Here is a 13,943-nt window from a genome sequence, read left to right as displayed (position 1 = left end):
AATTAATATGTAGTTCCTCATACTTCTACAAAATTTATAATTTGGTTCCTGATATTTTTTTTTTCAATTGGGATCTCGTCTAATTGACACTAATTGGAGGTGTAAATAGTAGTAGACTGATGTTTCTTGAGTGTGTTGTAAGAATAAACTTGTGGATAAGATTTGTTTAAGTGGTCTAGTAATATATTTGTTTTGGCATAATTATTTATTTTTATATTCACGTGTTTAGCTATATTAGTTATGGATTGAAAATGATTATCGTTATTGTTATAAGAATAAGTTATCATGTTAACTGATTGAAAACGTCGTTATTATTTGTACATAAATGATAATCAAAGATACATTTATTACTTTCCAAATTTGAAGAACGAAACTTTCCATTTTTAAATCAATATTAATTTTATCCACACTTGGGTTTTCCATTTTATTGCTTTGTCTTTCCACTTCAATATAAATGCATGTAGATTAATTAAATATTAAAAGACAAATAAGGGTATAATTATCAAAAGAATAATTAATGTAATCTTGAACATTACAAAAGATAGATATAAACAAAAATTCTCCAAAAATTTGATAATTAAAAAGGAATGGAGGGAGTAATTTGCTAGTGATGCATAATTTTGAAGGACTAATTCAGTTAAATGCATATTTTTTAGAGACTAAATTGCCTATAATTATATAAGACTAATTTGTCAATAATTGAATCAGACTAATAGAAGGACTAATGCGTCCAACAGAGAAAAATTTTCAAGGACTATTTTATCTCAAAATCTTTCTAGAACTACTTAGTTAGTCCTTATATTTTTTCAAGGAAGGAATTGGAAGGACTTAATTTTAGTTTTTTAGATCAGTCCAAAAGGTAAACTTGTGGAGCTAAACTCAAAGTTAAGTGTACTACAAGTTGATTATAATTTATGCAATAAAGTTAATTTGTTTTTTTTAAAGTATTTATGAAAAAGTTTATCCAAACAAAACTAAAGAACTCAGTGTAATCCATTATAACTGCATTCACCATTAGGTCGTAATTGTCTCTTGGTAATGGCAAGCAACCCTCTCAATTTCGTGGGGTGGTAGCATAATATCACTTTCTTCACACTTGCCAAAATGGTTCATTAACTCTCTTCTGTAAAAAGCTTAGCTCAATGAGAGCCTAGAATCATGCACTAATGAATATCAGTGCATTTCTTTTAAATTACTTTAATCTCACGTCAAAAAAAGGCAGCCATTTGGTAAGGAGCTACAACACAATTCCACTTGGGAGATAATGATAAAAAAATAAACAAATGGTAATAAATCAATGTAACAGCAACTATGATGACAAAAAAGTATCCCTCAAAACGAAAAGAAAGCAAGACTAGAAAAATTAGGAGGATAAAAAATATATATGTGATGATATGCAATTATAAAGATTAGACCTCCCAATCCAATGGCGACTGATCCTTGGCAAAAATGGAGTGTCACCACAAAACTACTAAATCCCTGATTTGCACACTATCTTGTATGTGACTGTCAATTTAACACCAGAGACCATAACCGATGGTGGGAAAAGTCAAGTTTTCTTTTCTGTATAGGAACTGACTCCACTCCATAATCTGGAGTCATACCATTACATTCTCTAGGAAACAAAATTTTGGGGATTCCACCAGTTTAGGAGATCCACTTTTTGTTAGGAAAATGTGACTTCAAAGTTCAAAGATATTGAGCTTGTATTCTCTCTCTGTTCTCTTCCCACCAAGTTTTTGCATTCACCTCCCCAAATCTTTCCCGGCTGAAAACATTAATAGAGAAAGTGTCAACTCAAAACCTAACATGCATCTAAAGTCTACACAAAAGTCTTTTGTACACCCTTCAAAATGGGTGATGACCCATCTTGAATTTTCCACTTCTTTTTCAAGGAATATAGAGTTGACTAATAAGTTGAATTTTTTTAATGAAATTTGTATGCATTTGTGTGTGAGAACACCAAGATGAGAGGAATAAATCTTGAATATACAACGAAGCTTGTTCAACTTAAGAGTCCTGCTAAGGGCATTGGTTAAAGAAATAAACAGAGTTTTTATTGAAGGATTCCATTGGAAATCAAGAGTGTGTTGTTACACTTCTCAATAATAAAAAAAAAAATCCTTTATACCTCTGAATTCTTAACATGTAACTTTAAGACATTAGTTAGCATTTTCCTTTACTTAAAATTGTTAAGATTACTTATTTTCATGCTTTCATTTCTTGTGTATATTTCATCATAATAGGATCATTTCCCTGTGAAGGAAAAACAATAAACAAGGAACATGTTTTTGAAGATGCATTGTATAGTACCTGAATCTGACACGTCTAAGCTCTCTTGTTCCATCAGCTAACTGCCTGATTGTAATGTAAACTCCTGGCTCGTCTTGTTCTACCCATTCTGTCTCCATTTCACTGGCATTGCTGATAGAAGGCTCATCTCTAGAAGCAGTGGTATCCCTTGCTGGTTCCATAGATGGCCCTGCATGGTATTGGCCACCACCTCCACCGTGATCCAACGGTTCAGACGGGTAATATCCTCTGCTCCCTGAGGGCTTATAATGACTCCTCGGCGTCCAATCCTTGTTTGAGGCCATGGGGCTTTCCCTTGCAGATGTCAATCTTGAGTAAGAAGAATCTCTTTGCTGTTCAAACAAATTATACAGATTAATCTTGAATACAATAATAGTTTTGTGAAAAATGAATCAAGACTTGCCGTCTTTCTAAATACAATGTGAGGAGTTAAGCTTAACCATGCAATCATACATGAATAATCAAAATTGATTTACTTACAGATAATCAAGACCATTGTATAGTCAAAATTAGTCATTATGAAAGCATGCTCTTACATGATATGATATAATGGATAGGGGACATAATGCTCTTACATGAATGTAGATTATTACCTCATCCTCAGACCTTGAAGGAGTGTTAAGAGCTTGTTTATTAAATCTCTGGACGTTGTAAAGTTCCATGATTCTGTCGTAATTCTCACCCCACCATCTTTGAGCTTGCCATTTATTAAACATCTCTCGGCTTCAAATTCAAATGCTAAGTATTGTCAGTCTTTGCTCCTACAGGATAATTAAGTTCTCAAAAACTAAAAATCCCATATGCTTTGTTTAATATTTATATGAAGGTCTAAGGTACACATTCTTTTCACACCTTCAATTCCACATTTCAGCTAAATCTTTTAATCTGTCAAGTATATTTATTGCCAAGCAAGCATAGCATTTTTGGTATATTAATTATTACTTTGGGGACCATCATAAAGATGTTTTGCTAGAAAACATTTTAACACTAAACTTGTTGTAACTGAAATCAGTGAATTATTATTAGTTGCTATAACTACTATACCTGAAGCGAATTCTCTTAAGATCATTTCCTCCATTAGGAAGAGACACAAAGGTAATGTGAACCCCTGGCTCCACCTGTGCCATCCACTCCTTAGGCTCATCCTCATCCTCTAAGACTACATCACAAACTGATGTTGAGTCACGTGCTCTCGGCGTGCGGTCACCGCCAAATGCCCCAGCAAATCTAGGGTCAGATCTTCCACCAGGGTAGTGAGAGGTTGTGAAGTCCCATGCAGGTGTTGAACTTGAGCTTGCACCTCCAATATAAGGGTATGGAACCCCTTCTGAGATAGTATCAAAATCTGGATATGGCCTATGTTCTTTCTTATAGCTACTGGACCCTGTGCAGGGTTTGCATTGCTTGTATGCACCTGAAAACTTCAGTGCCATATCCTTTATCTGCATATATAGAAAACACAACCCATATCAACAATGCATTAGAGGCTTCAATCATTTAATTTTTCAAGAATAGAAAATATCAAAATAAATAAATGAGCCTTTTCTACTACAAATTATCGATAAAAAAAAGGGTAAATCACACTTGTTTCAACACTTTCCTATGCTTTATTTTGTACCACTAACCATTACTAAAATTTGGGTTAACGTGAACCATGAATTAACCCAAATTTTAAGGTTTAGTGATACAATAAAAAAAAAGTATTGGGGACATAAATTAAAAAGTGTGAAATACAATAGATTATAATTTATCCTAATAACAATCTTTTTCACTGATTTATATATATTCAAAAGACAACTTCAGTTAAAAACCTTATTAGTAAGTTATTTACACGTGAGACAAGAGAAATCAGAAAACTGTAACGGAAATAGTACAATAAAAATATTTCATGACAACTAGAAATATAGAATTATATCTCAAATGTTATTTCTAAAAGGCATGCTTAAAGGAGTAACGTATATTGGGTCAACACCTAACACAAGTAGCTATTCTTTTACAGTTCATATAACTTCAAAGTTCAAACTGTTTTATTCTTTTGTAAATTGGGATTGTAGAATAACTAATAATATATTCTGTGTCCAAGTGGATTTCAGTCACTTACTGACACAATTAGTACTCTCTAGTGGGGAGTGGATGTAATTTAAAATTCTGTTTTTATATTTTAACAATGTGTTAAGGCTTTCAAAACACCTGAGTGGCATCTTGCTTTATCCAACTACTCAAATTGCTTTGTTGCTTTCCTTTTAATCTTGAATATGATACGATTGTGTAAAAGATGATGCACTATATGGAAAAGAGAAAAGTATAGATGGAGAACTAGTTGTCTACTTTCTAGAAGAAGCAAATACAAATTACAAATTGTCCATGATTAAAAAAACATTTTTTATTGGAATTGGATCAAAGGAAACAAAAGAGGGAGAAAAAGCCATAATAAAAGTTCTAATATAATTTAGAAATAAGCACATTGAACATTGGCAGAGACTATAACAGAAGGGTGTTCGTCAAATGGCACACAAGGAAGGAGACAGATGGAAACCATATGTGCAAGTTTCTGAAGTATAAGTTAAAAGTAAATTTGGATGAAACTGAATGGATGCTAAGTTTTCAGTCTTGGGTCATTTTCAAATAAAAACCTTTACAGCTGGAGTGGTGGAGAGGGTGTTTGGGTTGAGGATACAAGTGGATGACAAAATCCTTAATGTGAAAGACCATTACAGGAATCTTACATATATGCTACCATGAACTATGTTACCACTAATGGAAAGCATTTCCTAATTGAAGAAGATTCTTTTGATTTCTTACCAGTTGTTTTTTGGTTAAAATTTTCACTTAATTTAGAGATAGTTGGTGTGAAGAGTTGAGTGTCCAGCTTATATTGCATTAATAACATTGACTTACAGGGAAGAATAAAGAGCACAAAAATGAAGGTTACTCATACACATAAGCAGACATTAAGAAAGAGAATCATGTCTAGTACTCTAGTGGTCTAAAAGTAAATATTGAGAAATATTTATATCAATATAGTTTTCTTTTTCTTCCATAAAAACAATCAAGAGCCCGGCCACCACTTATTTAGGTTTTTGCTTCTCTTTTTTTTTTTTTCTGCATTGGTAATAATAGAAAACTTTTGAAAAACATTGTATCGACAAGAATTCAAGGATGGGCCACACTAGGGATAGGATCATAGGAATTTGGCAGACCCTTCTGTGATAGGAATCTTTTCTCATCATCAACTCAAATGCTCAATATGGAACATGTTCTCACTATTGCCATTCTCATTACGCATTTAGCATAATTGACCAAGACATTTGCTTTTCTTTTGAAATAACAATGCAGGGAAACCAAGTTACTCAGATTTTGGATAAAAACGAATAATTAATTAATTTATGGAAGTAACAAGTTAGTTTTTTATATTTAAAATCTCATGCAAAGCTACCTTAAGGTTTTTGATTTGTTAATTATGAACCCATGTTGCACCTCCTAAGGTTAGCAAAATGGCAACACCTCTTGCCCACAAGCTCTTAAATAAACGAATATAAAATAGACCAATAGTATATGCTAGGGAACATAACGCCATCATCCCCAAAAGCAAAAGGAGTCAAAATCAGAACAGAAAAAAACAAAACTGCGTCGTCCAAAACCAAGCGTGTCTTAATAACTTGTTGCCACTCGGTTCAATTTTAATTAAAAAATATCTTCCTATTAAATTAAAAAATAACAAATTATATTAAATTAGCAATTTAATTTCTATATAGTATTATTATATTGTCAACTAATTAGAAACTATGTAGGTATGACTTGTAAACTTTAACCATTGTTAAAATTAACAAATATATCATAGATGATATATAACATTGAAAAAATTGCATACACTATTTACTCTTAAATAGAAATAGATATTTATTGTAAAGAAAATAGACATTTATCGAAATCATATTAGTGTGTTGGTTGCACGTCTTCAATTTGTGTGTATAGCAGATTTTTCCATGTCAAAATTTTGGGCAAATTTAGAAGTTATGCTTAGTTGTTTCTAAACCAATACAAATTTAATTTGACATGACAAAAAAATTCAAACACACTTCAGCGTATGTTTGAATAAACGTTGGTAAAATTAATTTTGAACCAAATTATTTTTATTTTATATAATTTTTTTAATTCAACACATAAGTTATTTAAAGTAACATCAATAAAGACTTAAGTTTGTTCCAGCAAATCATGTTAATATAAAAGTGCCAATCATGCTAATCAAAATAATACTCAAAGTTTAGTGATTCCAAACGCAGAACCAAACAAGCTCTTAAACATTCATAAATTATATATGTAGGTATAACTTTTAAGCTTTTAATGTATGTATCATTAAAATCAACAAATTTATCAAAAGGATAATGTATGATTGAAAAAAATGTGTATACTATTTACTCTAAAATAAGAGTGGACATTTATCAAAATCATATTAAGTATTCATAAAATTATACATGATACTTCAATAGTGGTCCCCCATCATATGAGTGTACCCAAAGGGGGGGTGAAGATTTTGTTTGTTTTTCAGTTTTCACCAAGATGGAAAAAGAAGATAAAAAAGCAAAGATTGTGGGTGAATGAAGAGAGAGAGAGAGAGAGATGAAGAACCTGCGTGGTCAGGCTTTTGACGGCTTCTTTTGTACTCGGCGTGCCACTCTCGCGAGCTCCTCCTTCTTCATCCTTATCATCCGTCTTCGTACACGCAATGCACGTAAACATCTTTCTTTTTTACTCCTTAATATGTTAAAGCTGCACAACAAATCAACCATATTTAAATTAACATCAAATAATTAAACAAAGTTTTAATAATAATTGTTGTTTTAGATGGATTTGGATGGAGTGCCACGTGGAATAGTAATGAAGGACCTAATTGGTACTAACAAGTTTGAGGCAATCACTTTCACTGAATGTAACAGTGCCTATCTGTCTCAAGAAATGCCAATGAAAGCACCAAAAATTGAAAAATCAAGACCCAATTGCACCAACAAGTGAGAATGCAAAAAAAGAAAAAGAAATTGCAAAATACAAAAAGGAAAAGGGAATTTTGCATTTCTTTCGTGGCGGAAACAGAATGGTCGTATGGAGCAAAAGAGAGAAAAAGGAAAAGCGGTCTCTTAAGAGAACGAGGCTCGGGATCAGAGCAAGATCGAAAGCGATCTCAAAATCTCTAAAGAAGGAAGACAAAAATAAAAATTGGGTCAATAATTAAAAGTAGAGAAAGAAGAAAACAAAATCAGCCAAGGAATGCCCAGAGTACTGCACTTACTACTACTATCTGCTTTGTTTTCTTTTTTTGCTGTATACTATCTGCTTTGCTTTACCGCACAGAAATTTGTAAAAAAAAAAAGTGTATTCAAGCCAAAGTTTTTGACACCCAAAAAAATAAAAATATATAAAAAAAAAAATTCACACCTGAAAAGAAAAGACTAACAAATAAGTTTGTATGAATTGGATTCAATTTGTTTAACAAACAGAAACGTCTCGTACTTAAACTTTATTGGTATTAGTAAGATGATTATAAAAAAAATGATAAATATAAAATGTAAAAATAAGTACAATTGAGTTATAAAAGAATTAAAAAAAAAGACTGAAATATTCTTGCGATTCTCTCTTTATCTTTTGTGCAAATCACATCAATCCTCGTTCTACGAGGTACACCCGAAAACCAAAAGCGGCTGACTGACCTGAAGATAGAGAGAAAGAAGAAAAAAAACTGTGCTTTAGTTACGGGGTACGTGTTCTTGGGATTTGAAAAGAAAAAAAAACAGAATGAGTTTGAATGAGGAATCAATGTTTGTCGGAGGTGCGAACAGAGGTAAATGGACAATGAAAGAGAATGAATGAATGAAGGGTATAACCGTAGAATTGGAGAAAACAAAAGGAAAGAGAAGAGAATTGTGCATTGATTGAGTATATAATTATTCCAGCTTTACTGCAAAATGCAGAATTAATTAAATAGAGTCATTACTATTCGAAAACGACTTAGTAAGCAATCTCTCAACCGCTTCTCCTTCTTTTGTCTTCATCACAACATCTCTGGCTGATGCTTCAACCTCAACATCATCATCCACAGCCATGCACACGTTCATGTGTCCATGCTTTTTTTTTTTTTTTTCATGACATTAGTTAGTGTGAGTATTATTATTAATTTTATTGATGATTATTTTTTATTAAAAAATTTGATTGATTATTTTTAATAAAATGCTTTCCCTCACAGGACTAAAATTCGAGAGCGATGGAACTCAATTTTACACATACCAACATGTGTGGAAGCTCTTTTCAAACGCGCGTGTGAGTGAGCGCTGTGGTGTGGGATTAATTAAATTAAAAATCCCTTCGTGTTAATACCTATCAACGAAAATAAATGCGGAACGTTTGGGATCTAAAACGCATTTTTAATGCCCGGGATAGCAATGTGCTAGAGATACAGCTAATAATAGCGATAATAATAACCATTAATTTGCCTTAGCACACTGCAAAATATATTAAAAATGAAAGGGATAAAAACTTACCTTATATATATACAAAGGTGGATATTCACTCTTCAGTCTTCACTCTTTTTTTTTTTTTTGCTTGGTTTCCGCTTTAGCTTTCCATTTTTCAACCACCAAACAGAGAAGAAGAAGCAGTGGCAGTGATGATGAGCGATGAATCGGCGATGTTGTATTTTGGCGAAAAAATCGGGCACGAGGATTCGGATTTAGATTTGGTGTCCGAAAATTAGGAAGATCATAGAAGAAGAGGGAAGGCAAAGGCTGAGGTTGTCGTATTTATATGGAGAGGGAGGGGTTGACGGCGTTAGCAAGAGACGTTAGTTTTGACGGAAAATGTTTGGGGAGAGTATGGAAGCCGTTAGTGAGGAATTTTGTTTTTGTCTTTTTACAGCAGAAAAACGATGGTCGAGGGCGTAGAAGACATGAGGGCCCACATGTTCATGCTGATGCAATGCAACAACACACAGAGGTATCTTTAACGTGCGTAGGTAGCATGACACGTGTCGGATTTTGATTGGCTCTGATGTAATTGGAGAGTTGAATGGGTGGGATTTGGTCATGTTGTTTCAATCGCAAAAATTAAAATTTGCTCGTATTGGATGACAGAGTTGGGAACTATCCCATCGGGGCTTAGTCTTAATGATAAGGTCAAAATTGGAATACTAAAGATCATTATTGAGGACTTTTCTCAAATTAAAATTATGAGAGATAAATTGAAATTTGAAAATACTGTTTAAGGTAAACTATTGTCTCTTCTTGGGTCTTAAGAACCCATTTCAATTAATTGAATAGTGTGTCAACTATTATAACTTTTTTATAAAAGTTAATTTGTATTGATAAGAAAATAGAAAAAAAATGTATAATTTTATAAAATGTGCTCGTTAAACTATTCAAAAACTGGGCTTCTTAAAAAATCCCGATGGTTTTCTCTCTTGAGTGAGGTTTTTTTTTTTGGCTTATTCGTGAGTGTTTTTGAGAGTGCAAGTTAATTTTCCTGCTGAGGGAATTTCTAACTGGAATTCGTAACAAATGTAGACCAACTGCAATGCATGAAGGATTTGTGCACCATCATTGCCTTGTTAATTAATCCTTGTTAGATAACTAAGTATATCTTTAATGATTCACTCACTTGTCATATTATTGATTGAGACCATAAATAACATAGTGGTTCTGAAGCACTTCATAATTTCTCAATGAGTATATACAATTGTGGGTTGTGCAACAGAAGATTTTGCAATGGTAGTTGGAATGATGATATGGGTGGGAACGGCTTGGATAATGGTTGCAATGAGACTACGAGATGACAATTACTATTCAAATTTTTAGCAAAATAATAATAATTTAATTTTATATTATATTATTAATATAATTATAAATTATTAGTATGACTTTCTTAATATACTGACTGTTTGTGTACTACTCTTTTCATTTCTTTTTACGTCATTTATTATGGTTTTTATGTATTTGTCAAAAAAAGATTTTTTTAATGTAGAAATCAAGAAATATAACAAAAAAAATTAATTCTAATAAAATAGTTGTAGAATTTTTATTTTATCTTATTCTTTTATTTCTACTCCACAATGGTGTTGAATATGTGTAAATTAATTAGAATTAGGTGAACAATAAGAGCATAATTGATAAAAGAGTACTTAATGTTATCTTGAAATAATTGATAAAAGAGTACTTAATGTTATCTTGAACTTTCAAGATGATATAAATAATTTTTTTTTTCATTCTTTCCAAAATCTGACAATTTAAAACATACTAAGGAAATATAATTTATGATTTGATAATGATATAAAATATTTAAGGAAAAAATAATTGTATTAAGAAGGAGGATTCTAAATTTTATACTTAATTATTTTCTAGGAAAACAAATCTCACAGGTAAATCTAAATGATGCTAAGTACGTAATATTCCTAATCATTTTTTCAAAAAAGATCTCATAGGAATTTTTTTTTATAGCATCTCGTAATATTGGAGATGTTAACAATACATAAAATATCGGATTCAAATAACTCAGGTAATTTTTTCAGCTTTTAAAAGAAGGAAGATATTGCAAAATATTAGGGTCCTACTCTAATTTTGAATTGAATTTGATAAAAATACATTTAATCAGAAAATGATTACATATTTTTATTAGAGAATTTACACAATCATTGAATCACAATCCATCATATATGATTTTTGATTAGATGACATTATACAACTATTTTAAACTAAAATGTTAAACTATTTTTATTATTTCATGTCTAATTTATATTTTAAATTGACTTTTTTTAAAAGAGCAAAAATAATTTACTTTTAATTTAATTTAAAAGATACGTAGTAATGTCAACTCATCAAAATTTAAAGATGTGTATACTTTTTTTTTCTTTTTTCTGTTAGTGTTAATTGTGATTATTGCTATGTAAATCTCAATCCAAGCTGATGTAACTTTTCTAAGATTATGTTTATCAAGATATAACTTATATAGCTTTTTTTATTAGATAAAAAATTTATTTGTCTGTTTTGTAAACAAACTTTTTTTAATAGCTTCTTAATAGTTTATAGTTTTTAATATTTTTATATGTTATCTAAAGTAACATTTTTTAAAATATTTTTTTATATTTTCTTTTATTTTTATCTTTAAATATTTATACATTTTTCATATTATTCTTTTAAATGAATCATAATTTTATTATTTTTTGTTATTTTATATTTTTTAATTACCGTAACATACAACTAATTTTATTGAACATTTATAATTTAATAAAATAATTTTTTAGTTTCCAACTATTTTTATAAAACATAAAACCTAAAATGAAAAAAAAAAAGCTTAACAATATTAAGGTGGATTAGTCATATGTTACACTTTCATGATTGAAGAGCAAGCCAAGTTAAAGATTTTGATTTGTTCTAATGTACTTTATTGCTTGAGCAAATAATTATATACCCTATTTGGTTACAAATATAAGTAAAAAAATCTAGTATTATTAATCTTAAATATAAGGAAATTTTAATTAATTTTATCTTATATAATAAAGCTATTTCCAAAATTAACCTTCATCTAACTGAAGTTTTGATTTTAATCACTAATGACAACAACGAGATGGAACGAGCATGAGTATTAGCTATCCATTACCTGCCCGCCGGATGAATATGCACATTGTGTCCACCCATGGGTGGGTACTCGTTGAGTGGATGCCTATGGGTTTTTTTTTTTATTTAAATATTTGCGGTATAAGTGAATAAAAAATATTAAAAATTATTTTAAAATAGAATTTAACTATAATTTTTTATATTCTAATAGTTTCTTCAAAAATAATTTAAACTTTAAAGGTCAAAATTAAAATTATTCAAATATTTTACACAATTATACTAATAAAAATTATTCAAATTCTAAACAAAATTTAATTTAAAAATGCTAATTTTTTCACTTATTTCAATAAGTTTTTGGTAAATACTATTAAAATAAATACCTGTTAGTTTTTTTTTTTTTAATTTTTATAATAAATTAATTAATTTTATGACAAATTCTCATACAATAGTAACTTATTGAAAATTACTTAAAGTTGAGCTATCTATCCAAATATATAATTTATAAGAAAAATATTTAATGGTTAATTTAATAAATTACTTAATGCTGATTAAAAGTTTTTAAGGAATATACATCACATGAGTTGATCCCAACTTTATGAATATATGCAATTCAAATTCTTTTACAACCTTATTTCACTCACTTTGTACTTTTTTTTTCTCCCTTTTTCCATCATGTCATTTGCACATATATAAATTTCTTCACTTTTTTTTTCTCCGGTGTATACATCTCCAAAGGGTGAAAAAAAGAGTCTATAATCAACTGTTAATCTACTCTACGTCATGGGTATACGTAACAGATATTCCCATGCCAATCGTGACTAACTTCTGAAAACAGGTAAATAAAAAGAAAGCATCTTACGAGTGGCAAGCAAAAGTGCCTGTAATGTTTGGAGATAGTCTGATGAAAATAAGACGTTTCATTAAAGACATGCTCTTGTGCCTGCTCATTTGCTGAACTAGAATTCTACCAAACTTTGCTTTCTCTGGTCAGTGAATTCTACATGCGTATTCATTCCTAGAAGAATAGAAAAGGCAAAAAAAAAAAAAGGAAGAAGAAATATTACAAGGTCGATAAGGTTACGTTATGTATGGTCCAATCAATTTGAACGAGAGAAATACAAGTTAGAGCATCTTCAATGCAAGAAATTCATATGAGTTTCTTAATCATCTTTTTATGATCGTGATTCTCGCAGTACTACGTCATTCATAAAAAATTCATATAAAATTTTACTCCAATGTAATAAATCGTAAGAAATCGCAAAAAATTCAAATATTAGAGTTTCTTATATAAAAAACTATTTTTAATAATGAAAGAACTCACTTTGTCATGTCAGCTTCAATGCAAAAAAACTCACAAGAAAATCATTCCTTAACCTAAAAAATCATGGAAATACCTTCCATTGGAGATGCTCTTAGTATTTAGTTGGGCCAATAAATCTTAAATTTGTCCTTAGAAAGATGTTGCACGCGATAGTATTTTTTTATCACATTAATTCTTATAAATCACTGACTTGTCTACCTTTAGAGGGTGAATCACTAATGTTTGTCATATTGATTCTTAAGTATACATTCTTTAAAAGAGATTACTATTAAATTGTAATTTCAAAAAATTAAGTCAAAGTTTTAATGACAAATTTGAAGATGAACAAATTAGTCTGACCATAATTAGTCTAGAAGCAAAGATTAATCTATTCACATCCAAATTTGTCTTTCTGAATTTGGGGTTTACCCAAAAGCAAAATTGGAATAAGAGATAGTTGAAGTAAAATCTTTAAGCCTCGGAAAGAACAAAAATATCGACTTACAACTAGAAAGTTTTTCACAAAGAAGTAAAAGTGCCTTGGTCTTTGGTCAGTGGGTGAATATATGATATATGATATATGATGTATATATGTATGTTCTTGTGCTATAGTATTCTGTTACTATGTTATGTTCTTTCTTTTCTCTGACTAAATGAGCACACAGTCAGAGAGTGTGTAACCCAAATTCAGTAGTATTAGAGTAATTTGTACGGTGACCGGACAGAAGAGCGCT

The 13,943-nt window shown here is 30.4% G+C and overlaps 1 protein-coding gene across 1 annotated transcript; it reads right to left on the bottom strand.

The window, feature by feature from the left end:
- Positions 1-1,559: 1,559 nt before the first annotated feature.
- Positions 1,560-9,059, bottom strand: LOC100819016 (protein BREVIS RADIX). Its single transcript, XM_003547678.5, has 6 exons — positions 8,847-9,059; positions 6,943-7,083; positions 3,358-3,755; positions 2,907-3,036; positions 2,314-2,645; positions 1,560-1,768 (listed from the first exon to the last, which is right to left on the bottom strand). The coding sequence occupies exons 2-6, from the start codon at positions 7,051-7,053 to the stop codon at positions 1,690-1,692; spliced, it is 1,050 nt and encodes a 349-aa protein (XP_003547726.1). The 5' UTR covers positions 7,054-7,083; positions 8,847-9,059; the 3' UTR covers positions 1,560-1,689.
- Positions 9,060-13,943: the final 4,884 nt, after the last annotated feature.

This window comes from Glycine max, chromosome 16 (assembly GCF_000004515.6).
Source record: "Glycine max cultivar Williams 82 chromosome 16, Glycine_max_v4.0, whole genome shotgun sequence".
Taxonomy (NCBI): domain Eukaryota; kingdom Viridiplantae; phylum Streptophyta; class Magnoliopsida; order Fabales; family Fabaceae; genus Glycine; species Glycine max.
This window is presented reverse-complemented; position numbering and strand designations above follow the sequence as displayed.

Bases quoted from the DNA above. Each gene is read 5' to 3' on its own strand.
- LOC100819016 (XM_003547678.5), bottom strand. From the start codon at position 7,053: ATGTTTACGTGCATTGCGTGTACGAAGACGGATGATAAGGATGAAGAA. The intron at 3,037-3,357 runs GTATAGTAGTTA...TTGAATTTGAAG, and splicing joins CTTAAGAGAATTCGCTTCAG to CCGAGAGATGTTTAATAAAT. The intron at 2,646-2,906 runs GTAATAATCTAC...TTGTTTGAACAG, and splicing joins CTTCAAGGTCTGAGGATGAG to CAAAGAGATTCTTCTTACTC.